General features: G+C 35.5%; 2 protein-coding genes across 10 annotated transcripts in view; one reads left to right on the top strand and one right to left on the bottom strand.

Annotated features, from left to right (window-relative positions):
• Positions 1-26,822, top strand: part of GIGYF2 (GRB10 interacting GYF protein 2) — a 143,129-nt gene that overhangs the window by 46,551 nt on the left and 69,756 nt on the right. For all 9 annotated transcript variants that reach the window (XR_009055005.1, XM_057744115.1, XM_057744117.1 and 6 more), the window contains 3 exons: positions 1,937-2,048; positions 2,910-2,950; positions 25,405-25,584. Coding sequence is in view for 8 of the 9 variants with exons in the window: in XM_057744115.1 (XP_057600098.1) it covers positions 1,937-2,048; positions 2,910-2,950; positions 25,405-25,584 (333 nt within the window). In the remaining variant the exon portion in view is untranslated. The remainder of the gene's footprint in view (positions 1-1,936; positions 2,049-2,909; positions 2,951-25,404; positions 25,585-26,822) is intronic.
• Positions 6,287-14,171, bottom strand: KCNJ13 (potassium inwardly rectifying channel subfamily J member 13). Its single transcript, XM_057744123.1, has 3 exons — positions 14,068-14,171; positions 8,909-9,384; positions 6,287-7,179 (listed from the first exon to the last, which is right to left on the bottom strand). Exons 2-3 carry the CDS (start codon positions 9,366-9,368, stop codon positions 6,557-6,559), a joined length of 1,083 nt encoding a protein of 360 aa, XP_057600106.1. The 5' UTR covers positions 9,369-9,384; positions 14,068-14,171; the 3' UTR covers positions 6,287-6,556.

Raw genomic sequence — 26,822 nt, 5'->3', positions numbered from 1 at the left:
TGTACTTTGAAGATTGTTCCTTACGTTTCACAAGCTGGAAAGCTCCAGAATCTGATTCTTTTTTTGTGCCCACTTAGAAAGGTTTGAACTCATAAGGAGGACCAGTGCCAATGCTAGTCATAACTGGCAGAAAATATTTTGTCCGTGGTTTGCTTATTTTTCTGGCAGCTTTTGAAGGCTGTTTTTCATATGTTTCCAGAATAAAACACTTTTTCAGGGTGCTGTATACTTAATGGTTTTCTTGAGAAAATTATTGTCTAAAAGGCAGGGGACTTTTCTTTCACCCTAAAAATATCTTTGTAGGGGATCATCCCAGTGTGATATAACTGTTTGTATTACACTGTTTTAGGATCTTAAATAAAATGTATGTATTTCCTAAGGATAGAGCTATGAAACTGGACATTGACTTTAAGTTGACTTGAAGTTAAGTTCGTACACCTGGAAGGTAACTTTAAGATTATAGTTCAACCCTAGTCCTCACTTCCATTTTTACAGATGAAGAAATTGATACTTGGATTAGTTGAGAGGGTATTTATGTACATAAAATTCTATGCATTATTTTTGTATTCCATAATAAGGTCATGTAGAAGTACAATTGTATTCTGAGTCAATTCTTGATAAATTATAACTAAGAAGTAGAAATACTGCATGGGTATTTGAACACTTATTTAACTCAGTTGTATTTAGTTTTGGAATGCATTCATGCCTTTATTCAAGATTCATCATCATTTTTCTTTGGGTAGTTTTATACTCTTGGAGAAGTTGAGCTAGGGATAATGGCTAAGATTTCATCTAGGTGTAAATACATCCCTAGGCACCTCCCCACCCTCCAGTTTTCTAACCTGTGTGTTGAATACAAATGGTGTACATTAGTTGGGAAATCCTCACACTGTGCAAAAATATAAAGCTGAAAGTGAGTACTGCTTTCTGCCCCTAGATGCAGCAGTTGGATATATATCCTTCCTGCTTCTAACTATGCATCATATCATTTATATACATGGAATCTTTTTTATATGTGTTGTTCTTTGGCATACTTTTGTCATTCAGCAGAATAGTGTAGATTTCTTTAAATGTCACTACTTTATCTTCTGTAGCTTCCTAGTGTTCTATTGAACTGTTTTACCAGAATTTATTTAGCCAGTCCTTTACTAAGTTTCTGTTTTTTTAAAAATTGCAGTGAACGTGTTCATATAAATGTACTTGCATATTTGTGTGAGTATTTCTATTAGGATAATTCTAGTTAGAATTGAGTCAGAATTTGATAGACCTATTCAAATTGCCTTCAGTAAAGGCCAGTATACACTTGAACCACTGGAGCCTCTGAATTCCTACATCCACAAATTCTTACCATCTCTGTGGTTCAGATTTTTAGTGCTGCCTGATATTTTTCTTCAAGATTTGAGCAAAGGGGAAAGAGTGCCTTTGGTTGCTGTGGGATATCCTCTAAGGAGTTAGTTCATAAAGTTTACAGTTTAGAGTTGACCCTATTAAATTATCCTTTCTCTGGAGTTAAAGAAATTTGACATTTGTGCTTGGCTTTTGCGCTTTATCTGCTCTCTTCTCAAACTCTCCACATCTTCCATTTTTGCGGAAGATAACCCAGTAAAAGGTTTAATTTGTAGTAATGGTTTACTGATGTTAGAATTTCACTATTGAATATTTTATTAAGAGCTTAATGTTGATACTATTTCTTGTTCAAGACTGGAACTGGGACTCTTACACATTTTTCTAACTTGTTTTTTTATCCTCCTGTGGTCTAGCTACTTCAGTGGTGCCATTGGTCTCACTGGTAAAGATCCATTGGGCCTTGCTAAATATTTAAATGTAGACATCCTGCTTTATATATAGACAGGGCTTAAAAGATTAATGTTTGGTGTTGAACTTGTGACAAATGTTGACATCTGACTATCATTTTTTTCTGTTTTCTTATTTTCAGGCAGAGGCAGAGGTGAATGTGGTTTCTACCAAAGAAGCTTTGATGAAGTAGAGGGTGTGTTTGGTCGAGGAGGTGGCAGGGAAATGCATAGGTCGCAGAGCTGGGAGGAAAGGTAACTAAAGGATCCACATCTTGGTATAAAGGTTTCTTGGTGTAAAAAACATTTCCTTTCTGCTTTCTGCAGAGGAGAAGGCTCTTTGTACATACAAGGTTTCAGTTTTCAAAAAATGCTGTTAATTAAATATCAGTTATGTTAGAAATGTTTAAATGGTCCTTATTTAAAGGAAGAAGCATTTTGGAGAAATATATGACTATTTTAGTGCCAGCATGGATATTTAATAGTTAATTAGATTTGCTATTTGATTAGTGCTCAGTGGGAAGCATTTTCATTTTATTATTTGTTGCTGTTAATCAGAGCATCTTCTCTATATTGCTTATCTCTGTATGAAGTGTTTCAAGATGAGCAAAGGCAGTCTCACAGAGATATATATACAACGATGTCCACTGTGATAATATTTATAATATAAAATAATGGGAAATAAGCCAAACAGCTTAATATCAGTGTGGTTTCTTATATAATGGCATATCCACACAATAGAATACTGTATAACCATTAGAGTTAGGACAGTTTTGAAAATATTTAGTGATGTGTAAAAACATTCTAAAAGCAGTACATAAAGCTCTATACAGCAGATACCTAAAATAAAACATGCCTAATTAAAAATGTATCTAATTTAAAAAAATAACATTTCTGTCTATAGAAGCTAGCTTTTGGTAGGTAAGATAGTGTTTATTTTTTGTTTTCATCATTGTGCTTTTCTGTATGTTCCAAATGTTAGGCAATAACCATGTATTTGTTTTATAATTTGAAAAAGAAAGAAATGCTATTAAAGAAAGGAAAATGGATGTCATGGATGGGAAATCTATGTATTACTCTCAAGTTTTGTTTGAAACTTATTTTTACCTTTTCTAGGGGTGACAGACGTTTTGAGAAACCAGGGCGAAAAGATGTAGGTAAGACTTTTTTTTACTGTTTTGAAGTATTTTTATGTGGATTTCCATGATATTAGTTCTTAACAAGACTCGCACATAAGGGTACGTTGATTAAAAATTGACTCAGTTACCTGCATCTCTCCAGTAGGTGGGGTTGTAGCATTGCTTGCATTTAGAGTTCCATGGTTATTTGAGGGCTTTATTGCATGAAACCAGGGATGATAAATGCAACTATTCGGATTTACCTGATTTAACTTTTTGGGTCTGTGTGTTCTCTGCAAGAGATGTGTTCTTTCTTAAGACTCTCTTATAAGTTGAAATTTCAAGTTAGGAAGCAGTCTGTTAGCTCCTTTTTCAGTGCATATAGCATCTCACAGGTGAGAAGAAATAGAGAAAATACTAGAATGTTTGCTTTTGTATCAGAGAGCAAAGGCTAAAACTATGGGTGTTCTTATTATAAATGCCATTTAGTCATCGTGTCTTTTTGATGTATAATCTATCTTTTTTTAAGGGCAATTTCCACATAGATCCTATAAAAATATTTTGTAGTTGCTTGTAATGAAAACTTTTTCATAAGATGCTCACTTCAGGTTATTAAATAAACTGTGCTAATGATTCTGAGCTTCTCTTTTTATAAGTAATCTACTTTTGTTGAAAATATTGTAGATTTAAAAAAAAATTGCTTATAGTGTATCTTTCTCCAAGAACAGCAGTACTTAACTAGTTTGTTGGGACACACTGACATACTGATCAATTGTGTGATGTCCTATGACATCAAATTAATATAATTTGAGTACTGAAGGTTCCAAAATGATTTGGTCCTTTTTAAAATTAGAGATGGTTCTTATCATGTATTTGCTTCTTGCGTGTAGAGAAATGAGTGGAATTAGAGAAATCTGGGTTAGAATTGTGCATGACCCCGGTGAACACCCACGGGAGAACGTGGAGGTGGAAAAAGGCCTGTAATATTCATATTATAATTCGTATTCAATAGGAACCGATTGCTCCATAGGGGGAGATCAGTTCTGATGATCATCCTACAGTATGATTCTGTGAGGATGGAATTAAAAGATCATTAAAAACAAATCTATGTGATACTGAAAGGTTCAACTCAGTGCATTTTGGTGTGAAATGCTTTGAAGCAGATATAGTAATTTTTGGGTATTAGGCTGCTGCTGGCAGTTGGTAATATGGGCTTGTACATATATAAAAGTAGGCCTTATGAGTTTTAGTATCTACTTGTCTTCAGTTTGTTGGGACTGTTGTACTATCTGGATTGGTTTCCACAAACACTTTTTAACTTAGTTCCAACGTGGTCTTCCTGTTCACATATCCAAGATAGTGTCACTGCTTTCCCAGGCGGCCCAGGTAAGTGAGCTGTAGAGCCAGGAGTTCGAGTCGCTGTTCCCACTTTCTAGTAAATTTCCCCCTTTCAGTTTGCATTTCTGAAAGGATAATGGGGCCTTTGCAGAAAACTTAATCCTTAATATAGAAGGTGTGATTCTTTGAAGTGAAAGAATCATGAACAGTTCTTTCAGAAGCTTTCAACCTCCTAGACAGAAGTATTTGATTGCATTTCTTAGTTGTCTATTTATTAAATAGCATTAGTATACCAATGGAGTTTTTTTGGGGGGGTGTGTATAGGGAAAGCCATATCTAATTTTCAGATGCAAACTTTACATATAAATAGTATAGTAAGAGACTCCTCTGACTTGAGAACATACTGCATCTATATTGAAACTCAGATCCCAGACAGGTCTTGCTCACTTCCTAGATGTGTCACTTTGGGCAACCTCTCTGCACTGCTGGAATTAGTATCTATGTAGGTGATGTAGAGCTCTTAGGAAAAAACATACCATGTAAATCTTCAATACTACTTTATTTTCACAGGTTAGGTGACTCTTGTTACTTTATTATAGAAATAATTCCTGCTGTCTATATGTGTTACAACAGTCTTAAGGTTGGGAAAAAAACCTGTTGGTCTAGCTAGTACTTAAGAATGCCTAAGATTTTCAACAGCAAAAGTTCACAATAATTAAGTTTCTGTGTCCTTGATATACTTTGCTATTGTCAGTCTTAGACCACTCCACAGTTCTTTATTTTCTTTTCCTTTTGGTCAAAGAGTAGAAAAATGTGACTTGCTGCTGTGCCCTGCTTCTCACAACTGCTTCCCTTTAACTAGCTGGTATTTATTTCAAGAGATGATTCCTGCGTGGGTCATCACCAATGGGGAGGGTTAATCTTCCACTTTTCCCACATTAACCTAGATAAGGGAAATTTCAGGAAAGAAGAGAAGCAACACATCTATTTGAAATCTGATAGGGTGACTTTTTTGGTTCCTGTTTTGTTTGAGGACAGTTTGATTTTTTTTTTTTATTGAAATGACAAGTATACAAAGGATAGTCTTAAGTTAAACTGGAGGTAAGGGAAAGTGTTCATCTTAGTATATGTAAAATTAAAAAGCAGAGAAAGCATAATTTTCATGGAGTATTAGATTTGGAAAGAAATAATAGAGTTCATCTAGCCCAACCTCCTACTGGTGAATAAACACTCATTTTGTGTTTATAGAAAAAACTATTTGAAGTTCAAAACAGGAATTTGGGTTTGAAAATACTTCATTGTCTAATTATTTTTTGCTTTTTCTATTGGAGATATTTTCCCTAGTTGAATTATATCTGAACCTTTTATATCTACAAAAACGTAAATATATTTGCATCTGTGAGGTTTTTTTTTTTTTTTTTTTTTTTTTACCATCGATTGGATCCTAAGTAGAAAAGGAATGTTTTACTTAGGTCAGAAGTCATTCAGATGAATAGTTGTTTATAATTTTTAAAACACTGTTTGATTAGTATGCATGATGGCTTTAAAGTAGGTATAATTTTGCCTCTCCTTGCCCAAATACCACCCTGCAGTTTTCATCAGGCTAGACCTTATCTTACTTGCTATGATCACTTTCTGCCACAAATATATGAATATGTGCATGTGTTTGGGTGTCATGTTCAAATACTTTTAGAGTTATGTATAAATTATTCCGTGCTGTTTTCTTGTGAATTTTTTTTCTTAGCTGTTAAAAATTAAGGGGGTAATGTTTGCCCCAGTTTTGTTTTATAAAAAACCAAAGGAATGATCTTTGTTGTCTTGAACAAATAACAGTTTTAAAAGGGTGTTCACTAAATATTGTGAAATCATCATTCTGCCCAGGGAGCTAGGTTTGAAACTAGGCTGCTGCTTCAACTTGCAGATGAAAATGAGAAATTTATGGCCGATTTTCTTAGAGTTCAGCTGTGTTAAACTTCACTGTCCATTTTACCTTCATTACTAGTATCATACCACATCCATACAAACTCACCAACAACATTTCTGTTGTTGTAAATGTCTGTTATATTGAGATGCGTTGATTTCAGCAGATAATCACAGATACAAACTTTGTATAGTGTTATATTTCCACAGTGTGTATTGTTAGCTCAGCCATTTTTTATGGGTGGAGGCTTGATCACCATGATGTACTCAGAAAGATGTAATCAGCATTGGAAAAAAGAAAACATGAGATATGATGAAGGAAAAATAGGTGCATAACTGGCTTGAGTATATTTAATACATTAAAAAATAGGGTGCTGTGGATACTTCTTACTCTGTCAGTCCTGTTTCAGAGATCTGAAAATTGTCAATGCTTTGTCCATTGATATGGATGTCCAGGTCAGTCCTGTTTGGATTCTTGGAAACCAGAGGAGTTGGAAGTTCAGGAATAGTCTTGTCAAAATTCTCCATCTTGATTTGATATTCACCTTTGGAACCTCGGGTCAACAGAGATGCAAAACAGTGATGTAACATGATCTCGGAGGGTAGGTAGGATGTCCTCCTTTGGCATATTTCTCCAGTGCCTTCCTGCATTGCTGACAGGAACACAACTAATTCAAAGTGGGGAGGATTTTCATGCTGGAGCAGAGCAGCCAGAGGACTCGATGGTATAATGGAGTGATAGTAGGTTAGTGGAAAGATAAAGAATGGACATTCCTCGGAATTGATGCCATCAAGGTGGAAGTCCACACTGGTCTGGTAGAGTTCGCCGTTTCCTCTTTCCTGATAGAGTACAGCTGAGACCCGAACACTGGTTAGAGGGCTAGGTCGAATGTTGGCCACTTGAAAAATAAGATTAGGTTTGCCATCTATGTGAGCTACTACTGCTAAGTCAGTAAAGCGAATTGAGAAAGCTCGATTTTTTGGCCGGGCAATCTTCGCCACAAAGGCACCTAAATTAGAAACCATTGAATTTTTTTAGAATGAACACTTTAAATATCATTACCTTTTCTGAATGAGAAGAATCTAGCAAATTGTTATACATTTCTTGGTGCCAAAGTGCCTTCCAAATGAGTCAGGAATTGAACTTGTTAATTTCTCATTGGCCTGAAGAATTTTGCATAACAGTGCATACATTCTTATTTTTTAAAACTGTGGTTTCAAAATGGGTAAGCAAAATTCGTTTTGTTACATAGAAATGTAAAACTTTAATTTGTTATGAAGTCAAAAGAGTGGTCATATCCTATATTCCTGCTTCTGCTTTAAAAAAAAGTACCAAAATAAATGCAATCTAGTTGCAACCAGATTACTTCAAGTTGAAACAGAGGTTAGATTCATAGTAGAAAGATTTGGGCTAGGGAGGGGACCAGTAGAACAAGTGATCCATTGAAGAATTTTTAACTTTGAAATGTATACAAACCTTTCTTCTTTTGAGAAGACTCTGGCTCTAAGGTGATTCAGTGTACCCTTCAGGGGCATTCTCCTTTTGCCCCCCACAGGTAGATCAGGGTTTCTTAACCACTTTCATGCCACAAATGTTGGCAGACTGAGGTCTGTGGACCTCTTATTAGAATTATGCTTTAAATGATTTAAAATAAAATACATAAAAAGGAAGCCAAATATATTGAAATCCAGTTGAACATTTAAAAAATTATAATTGTATTTTTGGTGTTTTTTTAATGCATTAAATAAAAAAATATAGCAGAGGTTTAGTACTGTAATTTTGAAGTATTATAGTGTGATACAAAAATATCTGTGATTTCTATTTGTATCACAATTACAGGTATGGCTGAAACTTTTGTTTTTTTTTGTTGCTTACATTTATAATCAGGAGAAATGCCAAATTTCAATTAGATGTTAGCGTAAAAAAAAGATGCAAGTTTTTCCTAGATTCTCTAGATTTTATCGAATGACTGGCCCAGTGTAAGCACTCTTCTTGTAAAGATGAAGTGATTTGCTGCAGGTTGTGAAAGCCAGTTGGTAGCACCCTGGGACTTTATTCCAGATCACTGTTAATATCGCCCACTGCGTACCCTCTCAGATAGTTGTTGGGTACTGTGTTTCTGTTTTGTTTATTATTTTTTAATTGCATATATCGCTAGCCCTACTTTATTAGAGAAAAGAGTCTCATGCATTGCCAGGTTTATGAGCAAAATTTCATAATCTTTGTGGCCTATTTCCAGTGCATTTTACTGAGGATATGTATACTTGTTCTATAATATGCAGTGCTGACTGTGGTGCTCTGGGCTCAGTAGTGTTGAGTAAATGTTGAAAAGATGAACTCAGAGGAGAAAATTCTAGCTCAGTAAAGATTAAAAAAAAAAATCAAATTCCTCTGTTAGGTAAAATGACTGTCAAAATATGCATTGAATATATTTATTCACTTACTTAATGAAACATTTAGCTTCTCTGAAAAACTCCTTTTAGATTTTTTGTAATATATTTTTGGCCAGTGTCATAATGATCCCTTTTTTCTTAAGAAGTTTCAGTAGGTAAAATTTAAGTATAGAGTGAGGTTTCTTAAAATTTCTCCTCTTGTTTGACCCTGGGCTGTTTCTTTTCAGGCTCAGGCATTACCTGCCAATAATGCAAATAAATTATTGTTTAATACAGTTGCTTATACCTGACTATACCCATTCCAAAACATTCATACATTTTTTTTTTAAGAACAAAAACAGTTACCTGTGATAAAAGCCTCTAGCATGAGGCCTAGGAGCATTTGTATGGCAAGTAGGGCAATTGCACTCGGACAGTCACCACTGGGGAACATGGTACCGTAACCAATTGTGAGTTGTGTCTCCAGGGAGAAGGAGAATGCAGCTGTGAAACTGGTGATGTACTTGACACAGATAGTGTGGTTTTCAGGCGGGGCATCGTGATCTAGTTCCAGATCACCATTCATCTCAGCTAGAACATACCAGAGCACTGCAAAGACAAGCCAGTGGATAACAAAGGAAGCAGAGAAAACCAACATCATCCAGCGCCAGCGCATGTCCATTAGGATTCCCCAAGCATCTCGAAGATATGCAAGACCTCTTTGAGCGCCATCCATTTGAAGTGTGCTATGGCCATCCTTGGTGACCATCCTCCGGTATCTCTGAGTTAGGAGAGGAGCAGTAACTTTGCAATTACTGCCATCCATCTCAGGCTGTAATTCTCTGAAATCAAGAGTAAATTAGTAAACCCTTAACTGTTTTACAATTAATATTAATAAATTCTGAGACTTTGTTTTGTAGTTTTTTTGAAATGCTTCCCCAGCTGTTGGACAGGCTTTCCCAGTCTGATAGCTCTTTCTCTTTTCCTCTTTATGTAAGGGAGCACTTACTGAGTCATTCATTTGATAGCTAATCATTGGATTGCCTTAGGATATCTCTTATTGGTTCCTTTAATGACTGTTAAAATATTGCTTGGCATTTTAACAAATGCCCAAGGGTTGGGATTATGATTTTTGACACTCCTGTATCTTTCTTGCACAAGTCCAGGCTTCACGTATGTGTTGATGTGACTAAACATTATGTGTAAATAACAACTTTCCATAATTAATGAATAGTTTATAACTATGAATTATTTATAATTAAAAGGAATGTTAAATATGTGTTCCTCTGTTTAAATAAATAGAAATCATTTAGAAAGTGTAATGTTAAACTGTCTGAAAATGTCTTGAAGCCAAACTTAGTGCTAGGATAAGATTAAGCTTTTAGATAGAGATCCATAGTTCTGTTGTATGTTTTATGATTAGCCTATTGAAAGTTTCATGATTAGTTTTTGTTTTTGTTACTTTGTGGCCATTTTCATGGAGTCCTTCCTTCTAAGGCTGATGGATAGCCACCCTTTTGAATATTCTAGATGCTGATTAGATTGTGGGCTAGAGAGGAAATTATTTTCTTGGCAAAATAAATACCAGGTAGAGATTACAAGGTAATACTAATTTTGAAAGTAAATGAACCAGAAGAAAAAGCTTCAAATGTAATGAACTAAAATAATTATTTAGATATCAAATGTCAATTTTAAAAACATGTTAGTAAAGTTAGTTTTTAGCTGTAAACAGTTTTCATCTGTTTATGCTTTTCTCTGTGTGGTGAGTATAAATCTAATGTATGCTTTCCATGTGACCATCCTTGCATATGACAAAGATGTCAAAGACTTTTATGCAGAGGCAACCAGAAACAGAATGGGAAATGCAGCTTTGTGTCCCTTGAACATGCCTTTCTTTTTTTGACACAGTCTAATACTGGGAGTTTTTATGTGACTTTTTGATGCTTCTTCCTTCAGAAGTAGATGCCCTTGGAAGTGTTACATATCACCTTCGTACCTTTTGAGTGACAGTGGTGCTTAAGAAGGGGACTAGAGGCTTGTGGAGCTAGGTGGTTGCTTAAGTTTGCTGGACCCTCCTATGTCTAGAGACTTTGGGGCTTTGGAGACTGCCTTCCTGTGTTGTTGGAATTGGACATTGGCCAGCTGGGTATATACCTCGTTTTTGGTCCTAAGGCTGATTTAACATTTATTGGTGATATTAAAGACATTCTTTTATATTTTCTTCAGATTTCAGTTGCTGATGGAACACTGGGTTGATTGTTAAATTTATTTAGGTTAGATGGTCATTTCAGTTTCATGTTATAAATTAAGAAAAAATCTTAGGGCATTAATGTTTTATAATTTATTATGCTAGCAAGTTGTCATTATTTTATTTAGCTTTTTTTTTTCTCTTGACACAGCTATTTAATGACTCATTTTGCTAGATTTTTTTTGATGTTTTAAAAGGCCTGATCTCTGCCCTTTTGGAAATTGTAATAATAACAACAAATTATTTATAGACATTGTGCTAGGTGCTTTTGTATTGCAGTTTCTCTAATTCTTTGGTATCTCAGCAAGATAGACATTCTTATCTCATTTTTCAGATGAGGTCACTGAGGATCAGGCAGATAAAAGAAATTTTCACAAGACATATGGATTATTTTCCAGGTCTGGCTAACTTTACAGTTGGTGTTTTTTTGTTTGTTTGTTGTTTTTTTTTTGTTCCTGTTTTTGTTTTACTACAAGAAGCTGTCTATGTAGAGAGTTGGTGAGATAAAAGTCTTTCCCAAGATGATTGATACTGCATTCACAAAATAGTCTTTGACAGCCTGACTTTTAGCACCTTTGGTAGATGTTCTACCTGTTCCCGTAAATGTCTCAAATATCCATTTTGAATCATTGTTAACTTTATGCATGATTTTTTTCAGTAATGATTAATAATATTAGCTAATATATATTATTTATTATGTGCCAGGAATCATACCAAACACTTCACATGTATTGAGTCATGTGAAGCCAATAGCAGTGCCTGGCACAGAGTAACCTCTTGGGCTATTAGTTGCTTTATTGGTATTAATAATGTTTCTTAACTTTCATAGTAATAAGTACCATTATTAATGCCCAGTTTATAGATAATGAAACTGAGGCACAGTGAGTTTCCTAAAATCACAAAGGTAGTGAGTGGTAGTCAATTCTTGCTCCGTCCGTAGTCCAGAGTCAGTGCTATATTGCCTCAAAAATAGACATTTTGACCCTAGTTAGCCTTTGTGAATAACACAATGTTCTGCTTGACTAGTTTTGTCCAAGAGCCCCTACAAAATATTTGTTCTTCAAAAATTCTTGGACTAAGACCTATGGTTTGTAGGTTTCAGTTAGGGAAGACATCTTGCAAGACTTGAAGACTAGCACAATCAGAATTATTATACATAGTCTGGTCTTGGATTCTACAGACCAGTAGACTTAAAACAAAATGTGGAGAGGAGAGTTCTTATAAAGCATTGCCAAATATGTGTTTTGCCAGGTAAGAAAATAATTTTAAAATATAATACTTTCATCATAATTTTAGAAAAGACATTTTGACACTTGAGGAAGAAGGATATAGCAGTAAAGGGTAGGTGGCTGCCTTCATTAGGTTTGTGAACCACTGTGTGGTTTTGCATTGTCCTTGGCTTTGACCTTTGTTTCTTGCTTCCTGCTTATGTGAAGATGCCCATCATGGACCTGTACACTAGTGCTGTTCCACTCATGGAACCACTGATTGCTTATTGTGTCACAGTAATTTGTGGGGGGGGAAGGTCCATGATTCTTCTTGATTTTCAATCTGTTTCATTAAGTAATAAAATTCATTACCTGAGGAAATAGCCTTTGTATACATACTGTAGCTAACAAAATTAATTATTGTCATTTGGGCCTTTTCAGGATTGTAACTTCTTATCTATAGCTTTTGTAGCACACTTGTTCTAGGCTTTTAGAATTTTTGTTTTCTCTTGCAACTAAGAAAGGGTAGTCAAAAGGTTAATATCAAAACAGTGAAGCATTATCCTTTTTATATATAAAACCTTCCTAAATCTTGTTTAGATGGTGTTAGAAAGTGGAGTAGTTGAGAGAAGTAAGATTTTGATCCCCACTTAACAGATTACCCATTTTTTGGACTCATGTAGTCAGTGTAGTTTAGAATAACGAAGACAGGGTGGGAAATCTAGCCCACCGGGTTCTGGCTGTGTTGGTTACATAGCTGTGTCAGTTTGGGCAAGCCACCCAATTCCCTTGGCCAGGCTTCTTTATATTAAAAAGAGAAAGAAAGAAGAGAGGGAATTAAATAACATGATCCTTTAAAATCCTAGATGTTTGTAAACATACTACCATTTCCCTCAGCTGTTACAGGTTTCTTGTGTGATTTTTTTTTTTCTGTATAATTTTATATCTGCTTGTATGGCATTTGAAACATTAAATTATTATTGCCCAGTAAATGTAGATTTTCTTTCCATCAAATGTAAAAGTGTCTGATAGACAGACATTATGTTCATACTATTATATTTCCAGGTAATTTTCATATCTCTACATCCACACAACTGCTTTTTGAATGTGTCTTAGTCTGTATTTATATGATTCTTGTAAATTGATCCCAGTAGAAAGAAAGTAGAGTAGAAAGTAGAATAGAAGCTTGGGATGGTTTGCTTGTATCTCTCTGTGTGGGCTATAAAATATTGCCCATTTATAAACTGTTTGATGGAAAAAAATAGTACTTTATAAAAACGATAGTTTGGATGTTTCATTGGTCATCAAAATAATGGATTCATTCTATTCATTAGGTTGTAGCATTCAAAATTTTGTCTTTTATTGTCATGTTGTAAGGTTGTAGTGTAGTTCATATAAACAGTTAAGATATAAGCTATAATAACTACAAAAGTTAAATGGTTACAGTGTTACTATGTATTTGTTCACTTCTGGTGTAAACACTTTAAGACTAGAGAGTCATAATCATCTCTCCTGCTCTCCATAATTAGGGCAAACAGTGTGAGTTCTAATTCTATTATATAAGCTCAGAGATTCTTTTATATTTTAATTTCTTATTTGTAGAAGCACCTAATTGCAGCAGTAATTTCATGGTTAAAAAGAAATTAGGACACACATCATTTTTCCTATGGATTAAAAAAATAAAAACAAAATGATTTTTTGGGGGATTATTTGTTTGCTTATTTTGGGTTTCTTTAATCCCTTCCAAAAGAAAAAGATACATTTTCTAAAAAGCCACTGAATTTTTTCTAGGGTCTTTCTCTTCTCATTTCTGTATCATAATGGAGAATTAGTATACATTTAGTAAAACAATGAAGAAGAAAATTTCCAATAATGCGCTCAATAGGACTATTATTCTATTTCTCAAACTTAAGGAAGAAGAATAAGGAACCTTAATGTATGACCCTGTAGGTAATGTCTTTGTTTTAAAATTCTATTGGCAATATCTAGCTCCATCCCTATTTGTCAGTTTTTTTTCTCTGTTCCCCTTAAGGAAAAAAATAAGATTGAATATTATCTCATGTACTCACCAGTTCTTTTGCTGCGTCAGCCTATATGCATAGGTAGGTCTTGAGGAAACTTTCAGAGTCTGTCTTTTCGATGAGGTAATTTTAATCTACACGTCCAGTTTGTAGATTCTCTTCTTGGACTGGATTTACAGTTCACATTCCTCTGTTTATAATGTCGTGGGGGCTGGTTTCTGCTGAAGCTGATGTGATTGGTCACTTAGTCTGCAGGGGGGCCAATTAGCTCTGATCATGTGGAAAAGAATGCTGGTTTGTTAGGAGGTCTTTCTTTACCCAACACAGACTTTAACAACTCTGGAGAAAGCCTCCAGAACTGACTTGGAGAAGGGGTGCATTTTTTCCCTCTAATCAGGACCGGTCTTTAGTAAGTTTGCATAATCTTACTTAAGAGTTTATTTAAAAGTTCAAAGGGATAAAATTCCCTGCAAGATTTCCTTTCAGCCATCTTTCCTTATATAGCATGTTTAAGTGTGAGATATTTCCTTTACTAATCTTTTTTTCCTCCATTTCTTTGGGAAATATTTCCTTCGATAAGGACTTTCAGGTATAAATTAATGAATTGATTTTACTAGTTTTCTTTTCATTTCCCATCTCATCAGAATGACTACCACTAATTCTAGTAATAATAGGTAATTTAGTTACCTGAAATCTTTTTGGGGGGGCAAGGAGGCAGACTTTTTAATTTTTTTAAAGGGTATGTACAGAGACCTTGAATAAGAATACATTTAATTGTCTGATTCCTTGCACTTATCTTTAAAAAACACACCTGTGTGAAAGAACTGAAGGATTTTCTTAAGTCATGCTTTAGTGATGTTTAGGGGATGTTTCCCTGAGCAGAAGTATGATGACATGCAATAAATATAGTGTTCAGGGTACAGAAAATTTAACTTAATGTCTAAGTAATGTTTAGCTGGAAAAAGTCTGTAATCCAGCTTGTAGCAACCTCAAAATGAGCTGTGGGATGGCTTTGTATAATGCCTTACTGAGCAGGACTTTTCTCCACTTTCGTTAGCTGCTGTTTTTAAAACTTTGATCAAATGTCACATGTAAGGGGATCTGAGGTACAAAGGCTGCGATTGTTCATAGTAAAATCATGGAAGGCCTGCTGGGAAAATTATTAATGTAGACCAATATAATGCTACTTAGAAAGTGAAATCCGCCTTTGTAGATTCCTTCTCCTCCCTCCACAATTAAAAAATATATTAATTCCTTCTTTGTTTTATTAATGCCAAACATTTTGATACAAGTTCAGACACAGCATTGGAAACTTTGACCTTCGGAACCAGAGAAGGTAAAAACATAAAGGAGGGACTTGTGATGTGATGCACCTTCCCTGCATGTTCTGGTGGGGAATTATGCTTCATATCAGTTGCCAGTTAACTGATTGGGGGTGGAAGAGGGAAGCCAGAGTAAATACAGTGTAACACTGCCTTTTAGAAAGCAGTACTGAAAGTGTATCTGCCATGTGTCTTGAATAGACATTATAGTAAGCAAGACAATAAAGGAATTTACAAAAATTAGAAGCCTCTTTCCATAATATATTGAGACAGAAATGATTTACAAGATGATTGTCAAGAAAGAAATGTCTCAAGTGAAGAAGTATTCTGGTTTCTGAATTTTACACTTTGAAAGTCTGCTGTGGTCTGTAGACAGTGATTCCTAATTGCTAACTGAATGGATGTCGTAGAGCAGTTCTGGAGTGCCTGCTCAGGAGCACAGTGCTCCCATAATAATAGCCTGAGGAGTTAAATTCATTTCTGTTTGAGATTGCCAGGTTAGCTGAGATGAAACTGATAATGGGCACGGATAATAAACCAACTTCACCGTAAGATACATGGGCTCTCATATCTAAACAGAATTAATGATTTCAGTTGGAGATGGCTTTAAAACATTCTCCTATAAATGAACATAAATGCTAGATATCTGTTCATTGATTGATTTTTTTATTCTAAATTATAACGATTAAGCAAGATGCCATGATCAGGTACATTATTCATTATTAAATTCAATTCTGTATCACTAAATTGTTTGCTTTGCTTTGTGGCTAAAGCACTATAGTATATAATCCGTAATTGTACCACATTGTACCTGAAAACAATAGAACCTTTAGTTGGAGTGCAATGTCTTGCCTATGTACATACATAATCTCACAACTTTTTTTTTTGTGAATATAGTTGCTTTACAATGTTGTATTAGTTTCTACTGTACAGCAGAGTGAATCAGCTATATGTATACATATATTTTATATGTATACATCTATTTTTCTTTGGATTTCCTTCTCACTTAGGTCATTGCAGAGCATTGAGTAGAGATCCCTGTGTTATGCAGTAGGTTCTTATTAGTTATCTATTTTATACATAGTATCAATAGTGTATATATGTCAATTCCCAATTCATCCCACCACCCCATTCCCCTTTCCCCCTTGGTATCCACATAATCTCACAATTTTTAAACTTTAACCCTGTGCTCTTTCTTACACAGTGTACTTAGCTTTCTTTAGAAGATGCCTAGTCACTTTCTAGTTCTGCATTGAAGCCCACTACTGATCGTCTTCTCCAGAGATTTCAGGCAGCGTCTGGGTCCAGCAGATGACTCAACATAAAGGTTACAGGAACATGGGGCATATTCAAACCACATGAGGCACTTTTTCAGAATCTGATGTACTGCACCCCCTCTAGTCTCTCCCTTCCAGCTAGAACTGCTATTTTTTCAGGACCGTATTAATGGGTAGAGCAGATTTGTTACCTCTTCAGGGGTTAGGATGGGAGAAAAGTTGCAAATCTTTGGATATAGAATTTAAACTACTCCATCCTAGTTCCCCTGGGTTTTGTTTGCAGTTGGGGCGGGGAGGAGGTTTACTTTATATCAGTACCTGGATGGGATTCCCTCTCACTGTTTTCTCTGGTGTTAGAAAATATTTTTAGTGTTAATCAGAGAATATATATCTGAATAGAGGAATACAAAGTTACTTGCTAGAAAAATTTGCACATAAACAAGCTTCAAAGTCTGTCCCATAATTCCACTTTTGCTTTTGGAGTTTGGGCACTTGTAAGTTCCAAGTCTCACAGCTGTAGATTTTGTTGGCTGAGTGCCTTTTTGCTCCATCTGAAGTTTTCCATAAACACCATTTCTGGCTGTAAGTCAAACATGCACACAGGTGCCCTTTTACTGCTCTTTCTCCTTAGGAAGTCCACTCAGTTAGACCAGACTAAAACCAATACTGCATTTTAATTTAATTTTTAAAAGAGTCATATTTAGACTTAATGCATTAAGGCAGAAACAACCAAATATTTACTGCCATTGGGGAAAATATTTATACATGTAGTGCCATTGTATTTTAGCATTTTTTATACATCTTGAGGAATTGTTGATATAAGAATATAAAATGTGTTATACAGGTAATATAATTTGCTCCTAAAACTCATGTTTGCCATATTGAATAGAAAAAATATATTTTAAATTTGTCATAGATACCTTTAAGACCCTGGCAAAAACCTTAGATGCTTTTACCTGAAAAAAGATAAAAGCATGCCAGTGTGATATGTGCTTCCAGTTTAAGGGTTCATAGCCTCCAAGCTCATTTGTTGACTATAGGTTAGGAATATTTTGTTCAGGCATTAATTTGTAAATTATTTAATTATGTTTACCTTTAAATCATCTCATTTACAAATTAAGATTTTTTTAAAAATTAACTAAAATACTTGGTTACTCAACTTTGTCATGATGTTGATGTTATAGAAGGAGGAAGACGTGATTTTAAGTGCTAAGAAAGGCCATGTGGGCCTTCCCTCATTCATTTTAGCCCTGGTCACTGTGGAGTCCTATAATTTTCAGACGTTAAAGGAACTTTATTTATTTGGTTGTGCCGGGTCTTGGTTGCCACTGGCAGGCTCCTTTGTTGTGGTATGTGAACTCTTAGCTGCAGCATGCATGTGGGATCGAGTTCCCTGACCAGGGATTGAACCCAGGCCCCCTACATTGGGACTGTGGAGTCTTAACCACTGCACTGCCAGGGAAGTCCCAAGACATTAAAGGAACTTTAGATATTATCTTCTGAGTTGGCCCGTGAACAACTTTATTGTTTATTTTATTTTATTTTTTCTTTAAGAATGTTTATTGAAATACAGTTGACATACAATAAACTGCATATATTAAAGTGTACAATTTGATATTTTTTTCTTATTAGTAATATTTATTTTGAATTGTATCAGTAATACACAAATATATATTTATTTTTTAACTCATTATAGAGTTGAAGTTTTCATTGGCATCCCCACTCTCCACCCACATTTACACACATACAAATCTGCTGTAATCTTTAGGTTATAAAGGATTGATTTTAATGTTTTAGAGCAATTCTTGCATACAGTGTAATTTATATTGTAAGTTATATTAGTAGTAATTGGAAATGTGTATTTTATTAGATAGTATTTCAAGTCATTTTTTTCCCCTCAAAATAATTTTGAATACAATCTTTATATTGTTAATATATAAGTTGATCTTAACATTTTTTCAAAATGTACACATTTTAAGATTGTTTATCTGCTGGAAGCTTAGCAAATTTATTTACATTTAGAAATCTTGGCAGTCTCTGTCCCCAAGCTTTTCTATGCATGATGTGTCTATTGCCTTTTTAGAGCTCTTCAGATTTAGATTCCAGAACTTCCTGTTTCTACTTTAGTTTTGGTAGAGTTTCTGGCTGTTTCTGATGGGTTTAATTTGTGAGTAAACCCTGGATTAGGAGTTTAAACATCTATTTTCTATTTCTGATTTGGTCACTACTCAGCTGTGTGACCATGGGAGATCCCGCTACAGGTATCCCTTTCCTCACAAGAACAATAGAGATGGTAATGTTTGACTCAACCCTTGTGGTTATGAGGATCAGATGAGATATATCAATGCATTTTGTCAACTGTAATGTATTAAGTCATTTGTTTACATGTATGTCCCTGGACTGTGAACCTGGAGGGTAGGTGCTATGTCTAAATCTCTTCTTTATATTTTTAATATTATGTCTTTAATTCTATTTGTCCATGGAAGAAGCACTCATCTTAGTGTGTTCCAGAGTTTTGAGTAGACAAACAAGCAAAAAATGGTAAAGTAGTGCTGTGTCTCTGGGAAAATACTTGATAGTACTTACTAAAGTTGACTATACCTTATGGCCCAGTGGTTTCACTCTTAGGTCAGTGCTAACAGAAGTGCAAACATATGCTCACCAGATTTTGTATCCAAGAATGTTTATAGCAGCACAGTTTATAATAGCAAAACACTAGAAACAACCCGAATCAATAGTAGAGTAATATGTTATGGTCTGTTCACAGTGAGATCCCGTACCACAATGCAAAAGAACAAGTTTCTGTTCTCTGTAACAACATTGGTGAATTTTCTGTAACGTTCAGTGAAAGAAGCTAGACATACTACAGAATGGGAGAAATATTTGCAAATGATGCAACTGACAGGGGCTTAATTTCCAAAATAAACAAAAAGCTCATACAACTCAACAATAACAAAACAACTCAGTTGAAAAATGGGCAGAAGATCTAAATAGACATTTCTCCAGAGAACAACTACAAATGGCCAATAGATACATGAAAAGATGCTCAACATCTCTAATTATTAGAGATATACAAATCAAAACTACAACCAGCTACCACCTCACACCAGTCTGAATGGCCATCATTAAAAACTGTACAGATAACAGGGAATTCCTTGGCGGTCCCATGGGTAGGACTCTGTGCTTTTACTGCCAAGGGCCTGGGTTCAGTCCCTGGTTGGGGAACTGAGATCCTGTGAGCTGCATGGTGTGGCCAGAAAACAAACACCCCAAAAACTCTAAAAGTAACAAATGCTGGAGAGGATGTGGAGAAAGGGGAATACTCCTACACTGTTGGTGGGAATGTAAGTTGGTACAGCCACCATGGAAAACAGTATGGAGGTTTCTCAGAAAACTGAAAAAAGAATTACCATATAATCCAGCAATTCCACTCCTGGGCATATATCCAGATGAAACTCTTAATTCAAAAATATACATGCATCCCTATGTTCATAGCAGCACTATTCACAATAGCCAAGACATGCAAACAACTTAAATGTCCATTGACAGATGAATGAAGTTGTGGTACATATATACAATGGAATACTACTCAGCCATGGAAAGGAATGAAATAAGGCCATTTGCAGCAACATGGATGCAACTAGACATTATCATACTAAGTGAAGTTAGAGAAAGACAAATACCGTTATGACATCACTTGTATGTGGAACCTGAAATATGACACAGATGAACCTACATATGAAACAGAATCACGGACATAGAGAACAGACTTTTGGTTGCTGAGGGGGAGGGAGTTTGCTGAGGGATGGAATGGAGATTGGGGTTAGCAAATGTAAGCTTTTATGTATAGAATGGATAAACAACAAGGTCCTAATGTATAGCACAGAGAACTATATTCAGTATTCTAGGATAAACCATAATGGAAAAGAATATAAAAAATGTGTGTATATCTATCTATATATGTATACATCACTGAATCACTTTGCTATATAGCAGAAATTAGCATTGTAAATCAACTATACTTCAATCAAAAAGAAAAGAAGCCAGACATAAACAAATATTCCATTTATATAAAAAAGTTCAAAGGTGGGCAAACTAATCTTTGGGGATAGAAGGCAGGGTAGTGTTTACTTTGGGAAGGACTGACTGGGAGGACATGAAGACTTTTGAGAGGTCCTGGTAATTCTCTTCTCTTCTTTTTTTTTTTTTTTTTTTAAATCTTAATAGTTAGGTGGATATATTTGCTTTATGGAAACTCTGAATTGTACATTTGTGATTTGTGTACTTTCTTATAAGAGTGTTATACCTCAATAGTAAGTTTTCTTAAAGGTAGGGGGAGGAGATGAGTATGGTCCATTTTAAAAAAGTTCTTGATTTCTTTTCACCCTTCTCTTATGAAAAATAACAGTGACACCTGGAGGCAAAACTTTCTTTACCTTGCACTTATATGTGGGATATGTTTGGTATGTCAGAATTATATTATTCTGGTTTTCCATGGTTTACTGGAGAAGTTGTCACCTAGATCGTTCTGTTTCAGTTATTCATTATGCAGTATTTGCTATAGCAAAAAGTATATTGCAGTTTTTAGGAATTGTTTTGTAGAAACAAGCACTTGGTAACAAAATCTGAACTCCTTTGTTATAGAATTTTTGAGCTGGAATGGGCTAGTGTTTATGTAAATTCAGGTGGCTGCCTCAACACACACACACACACACACACACACACACACACACACACTTTCATATTAGGAATGGGATCTTCTTTAGTCAAGGTGTATAGATAAGAATTGGAGCCAGAATTTAAAATAAGGTCTATGACTCCTCCATCTTCGTTCTTTCTTTGGTATTGTGATCTTCTGTATCTTCAGAATTTCAGTCCTGAATCCTTCTTGGAAAAAAGAATTTCATAAATAGTCATTCAGACTTTATGAGATATAGATTTTCCAACAGATTGAGAATTACAAGATAGTTTCCAGTAAGCAGAAAAGCCAGATTTTTTTTCTTCCTTTAGTTCCCCTGTATTTACCCTATCCTGTCCATTGTATTTTTCTTATTCCTAGGTACTAATATGAAAAGTATATGTAGGACTTGACAGTTAAGAAGGTTAAAGAAGCTGCTAGATTAGAAAAAAATGCAAACAAATTGTTCACATGAAAGGAAATAAAGTCAGCAAACAATATGAAAAATCTTTGATATGAAAATTCATATTTTAGCCACATTATACTAGTATACCATTTTACAACCATTAAAGTAGAAAAGCTTCAAAATGATAGCAGCACTTAGTTTTGGTACTCTAAAATGGTCTGATGGTCTTATCTACCCCTTTTTTGAGGAGAAAAAGGTATGTCAATGTATGAAGTCTGTCATTTGACCTAGTAATTTTACTCTTTGAAGTTTTTTTTCAGAAGTAATTCAGAAAAGCAAAACACATATACACACACAGATTTTTTCCCCTTGTTATCTCGTTCTCAAAAAATTAGTTATAAAGTAAATGTACAAAGGGGAATAATCTAGTAGTTATGCAACAGCAACAAGGTATACCTGGTATGTATCCATTTATATTATTAGTAAGATGTATAATAACAAAAGTATTTGCTATTTAATGAAAAGTAGATTACAAAAAAGTGGCTGTGCTGATTGAAACTACATTTAAAAAATGTTATATAAAAGCTAACCATAGAACTTCCTAGGTGGCACAGTGGTTAAGAATCCACCTGCCAATGCAGGGGACATGAGTTTGATCCCTGCTCCAGGAAGATTCCACATGCCGTGGAGCAACTAAGCCTGTGCGCCACAGCTGCTGAGCCTGCACTTTAGAGCCTGTGAGCCACAACTATTGAGCCCGTGTGCTGCAGCTACTGAAGCCCACGTGCCTAGAGCCTGTGCTCCACAACAAGAGAAGCCACGGCAATGAGGAGCCCGTGCACCACAACGAAGAGTAGCCACCACTCACCACGACTAGACAAAGCCTGTGTGCAGCAATGAAGACCCAACACAGCCAATAAATAAATAAATTTAAATTAAAAAAAAAAGCTAACCACAGATGCATAGAGTTCTAAGATTGAATTACTGGTAATTTTAATATCTTTAATTTTTTTGCAACTTATCATCTGTTAGAAGAAATTATAACGACCAGGTTTTTTTGAATTAAGAATTTTGCCATTAGTGTTTTTGTTTCGTTTTGTTTTGTACTTTGCTTATTTTAGGTACACTCGTTACTTCTCAAAGGCTTAGTGTAAAAGTAGATGGAAATGAGCCTTTTGACCAGTTCATCCATCATGCGATTGTATTCCCAAAATGCCTGGCACATATTGCTTGTGACTGAATGATTACGTGGGTTAGAAGTCATTTCCCACCACTTACCAATTTATACACATTAGGGATTTGTTTAAAATTTTTCTTCTGTAAGTATAGCTGTATTTTCCATCAAGTCATATGATGGATGTGGGCTTTGTAAAATGTCTTGTCCCTCCTTATTCTAAACAAGAGAGCCTGGAACGTCTTCTAACCCAAGGGCAGACGTGGAATGTATCTATACTTTTTTTGTTTTTTTAATATCTTATCTATCTATTTATTTATTAAATTTTTGGCTGCATTGGGTCTTCATTGGTGCACACGGGCCTTCTCTAGTTGTGGCGAGTGGGGGCTACTCTTCGTTGTCGTGAGTGGGTTTCTCATTGCAGTGGCTTCTCCTGTTGCAGAGCTCAGGCTGTAGGCGTGGGCTTCAGTAGTTGTGGCTTGCGGGCTCTAGAGTGCAAGCTCAGTAGTTGTGGTACATAGGCTTAGTTGCTCCGTGGCATGTGGGATCTTCCCGGCCCAGGGATCGAACCCATGTCCCCTCTATTGGCAGGTGGATTCTTAACCATTGCACCACGAGGGAAGCCCAGAATGTATCTATACTTGAATTCATGAAACTTGGCAGTGTGCAATAAATAGTTGTTAAATGAATAAGATTAACATTTGAATCCTGTCTGTCATTTAAATAGTGGTGTGTGATTTTGGACAATTCTCCTGGGTTATCTTTTAAAGCCTCAATATTGTCAGCTGTAAAATGGGAAAAATAATTTCTAATACTGAGGATTGTTATAAAGATTAAATCAGTTAAATGTGTTTTTGTTAACTATGGCTGTGTGACAAGTTACCCCAAAATTTAGTGGCCGAAAACAGCAAACATTTATTATCTGTTTCTGTGGGCCAAGAAGGAACAGCTTAGCTAGGTGGTTCTGGCCTGGGTCTGTCATGAGGCTGTAGTCATCTCAGGGCTCATCTGGGGTTGGATCTACTTCCAAGTTCACTCACGAGGCTGTTGGCAAGCCTCAGTTCTTTGCCATGTGGGCTTCTCCACAGGGCTGCCTCACAACAGGGCCACTGGATTCCCTCGGAGAGAGCATCCAAGATGGAAGTTTTTAACTTCATGTCAGAAGTGACATCTCATCACTTCTGCTGGATTCTGTTTGTTAGGAGCAAGTCAGTAGGTCCAGTCCACACTTAAGGTGAGGAAATTACACAGAGACCAGAAGGCAGGGATTATTGAGGGCTATCTTAGGGGCTGCTTATCATAATAAGAATATTTTGCCCAGCAAATAATTGTACCTCCCCCATTCTAAGATATTTTATCCTGTAATAAAGTAATATGTGGTAACAACCTAATAACTGTTTAGATAAATAGGATGTGGAATCTTAATACATGTGAAATGGAATATAAGAGGATGACCAGAAAATAGAATTTCTTCATTTTCAAATGTACAATTCTCTTCACTTTTAATATGGTTTAATGAAAAGAATTGAGGTTGTCACTGAGAGAATATGTAACTTTTATTGTTATAAACTGAAGACATCAGTGTATGTTTTGGATATTTATATACTCTAATGTGAGATTTTGTATAATTTCTTATGAATTGTGTATGTTAGCACATGTGGTGTGGTGATTAAAGAATTTGCATGGTTTAGAATTCTCTTGTCCTTTGAAAGTACCAACTTAGTTAACTTGGCATGACAGGCTCTGTTTTACTGTTAATGTAACTCCTGAGTTGCATCAGGTTAAGACATAGTTTAGCTTTGAATTTTGTTGAAAAGCAATTTGTTGTATGCCTGTAATGTACTAGGTGCTAGAGTAAATGAAAAGTTACAGCTTATACTCTCTGCTTTTGAGTTTATAATCTGTTTTTGAATAAAAGAGAGGTTGAAGTTTACAGATATCCTATTTGGACAGAATCACCAGTAGAGGTTGATTAAATAAATTAAATTGATTTAGTAAATCATATAGTTAAAAATATTGTTTGACTTAAAAAAAGAAAAAAAAAAGAAATATATGCTGGTAAGGAAGGATTGCCAAGTGAAAACAGCAAGAGTACAAAACAATATATGTAAGTCTGAAGGTCGTGTTACGTGAGTGTGAATGAGGGAGCTGTATATACATGCATAAGTATAGCCATGGTCAGTTTTTAGAAGGCTTTGTAAGAAACTGTTGTTGATGGTTGCTTCTGGGGAGTAAGACTCAGGAGGGGAGGGGTGTCTTGTGTAGGGGGAAGATTGATTCACTTTTCTTTGCATGACTTTTTAAAAAAATGCACATTTTATTTTTGTTTGAAAAAATAATTGCCCAGTCTTTGAACATTCAGCTTTAAGAAATGTGTCTAATAATATATGCATATATCTGCAGTTATTTTATTCATACTGCCCGAGCACTGAAATGGACACATTTGCAGAAAAGCTTGATTTGAGCAGTCAAGTCTGTTTTCGAAATCCTTGCTGGCTAAGGCTGATGTTTACTCATTTTCTTTCCAGGGAGACCGAATTTTGATGAAGGTGGACCAACATCAGTGGGAAGAAAGCATGAATTTATACGATCAGAAAGTGAAAATTGGCGTATTTTTAGAGAGGAACAGAATGGAGAAGATGAAGATGGAGGTTGGCGACTAGCTGGATCAAGAAGGGATGGAGAGAGGTGGCGGCCTCACAGTCCTGGTAAGAATTCTGTTGAGTAAAAGCACACAGGAACCAAAATAAGTGAGGATTTGGTGGAAATTGTTAGGGATAAAGTGGAAAACATAAACTGGTAAAGAGAAAAAAAGGAGTCATATTTATGCCATCACACTCGGTCTTGTAACCACAAAAAATTTTAACATAAAAATTCCCCACATCTATTCAGTTGATTAAAGTCACTTTTATTTTTCTGGGGCAGTGTGGTTTAATGGGAAGCACCTGTCCTTAACTGCAAAATGGGGAGAGAGGGTTTCATTCAGTTTTTCTAAATCTTTGACTCTTTCTTCAGCATGCTTTTTTCTTATTATAAGTGATAATTATATGCTTACTTAGGAATATATGCTCCCCCTAAAATGAGTTTTTTTCCCCTGCGTAATAAAGGATTTATTTTTTTGTCCTGAAAATGTGATTTCTGCTTATTTGAAGAATAAACTTTAAACCCAGGTCAAAAACATAATCACAAGTTTATTCTTTTGTCCCTCTAACTTTAGGAAAAGGGAGAGAGAGTAGTCGTGATTAGTGGTTTTGTAAATTATTCTCTTTGACTCTTAAGAATGCTTCAAACTATTCTTCCCTGACGTTATATATGCTAGTAATTGAAGACACTGGTGCTTTGTATGAAAATTCGTTCCCTACCCAAGAGCTGATTGCATGCCTCATGATCATCAGATGCCACTGGAGTTTGAATCTTGGGGTCATGCAGAACTGAAGCATACACAGAGTGTACATGCCCTTTGAATCTCACATGCATAACAGCATATTACAGTATGTATCTGTTGACTGTATGCCAAGGAAGCTTTAATAATGTAAACTGTTTTCATTTACTTTTTAAAATCAAGTTATTAACAAACCATTAGTCTGGGTTTGAGTAAACATTGTAACGAGCATTCAGGGTGCTTTATAGAGTTGTGGGCAGGTGGAAACTTAGTGAAGTTAATCTTGGGATAGAGTTATAATGCTTTTAGCCCACCTCCTCATTGGCTGCCTCTTGGTAGAGTTTTCTGTCATTAGTGGGCATTGTTTGCATCACAGTTATCTAGGCAATTCTCATCAGTCTGTGTCCTGGGCAACCAAATGTTACAGTTCTCTACAAGGCATCACCGCATTTTGTGCTGAGCTTGCCTGTAAGCAGAAGGGTTTGTAGGCTGTGTTCCCAACAAGCATTCAGTGAAAGAATGGACGGGATCTGGGCTGAGCGAGAAGAAAAATTCCAGCTGATC

Source organism: Hippopotamus amphibius, chromosome 8 (genome assembly GCF_030028045.1).
Source record: "Hippopotamus amphibius kiboko isolate mHipAmp2 chromosome 8, mHipAmp2.hap2, whole genome shotgun sequence".
Classification (NCBI taxonomy): Eukaryota; Metazoa; Chordata; class Mammalia; order Artiodactyla; family Hippopotamidae; genus Hippopotamus; species Hippopotamus amphibius.
This window is presented reverse-complemented; position numbering and strand designations above follow the sequence as displayed.

Excerpts from the sequence above, each read along its gene's own strand:
- KCNJ13 (XM_057744123.1), bottom strand. The coding sequence starts at position 9,368 with ATGGATGGCAGTAATTGCAAAGTTACTGCTCCTCTCCTAACTCAGAGA. Across the intron at positions 7,180-8,908 it reads GCTAGAGGCTTTTATCACAG|GTGCCTTTGTGGCGAAGATT; the intron begins GTAACTGTTTTT and ends TTTCTAATTTAG.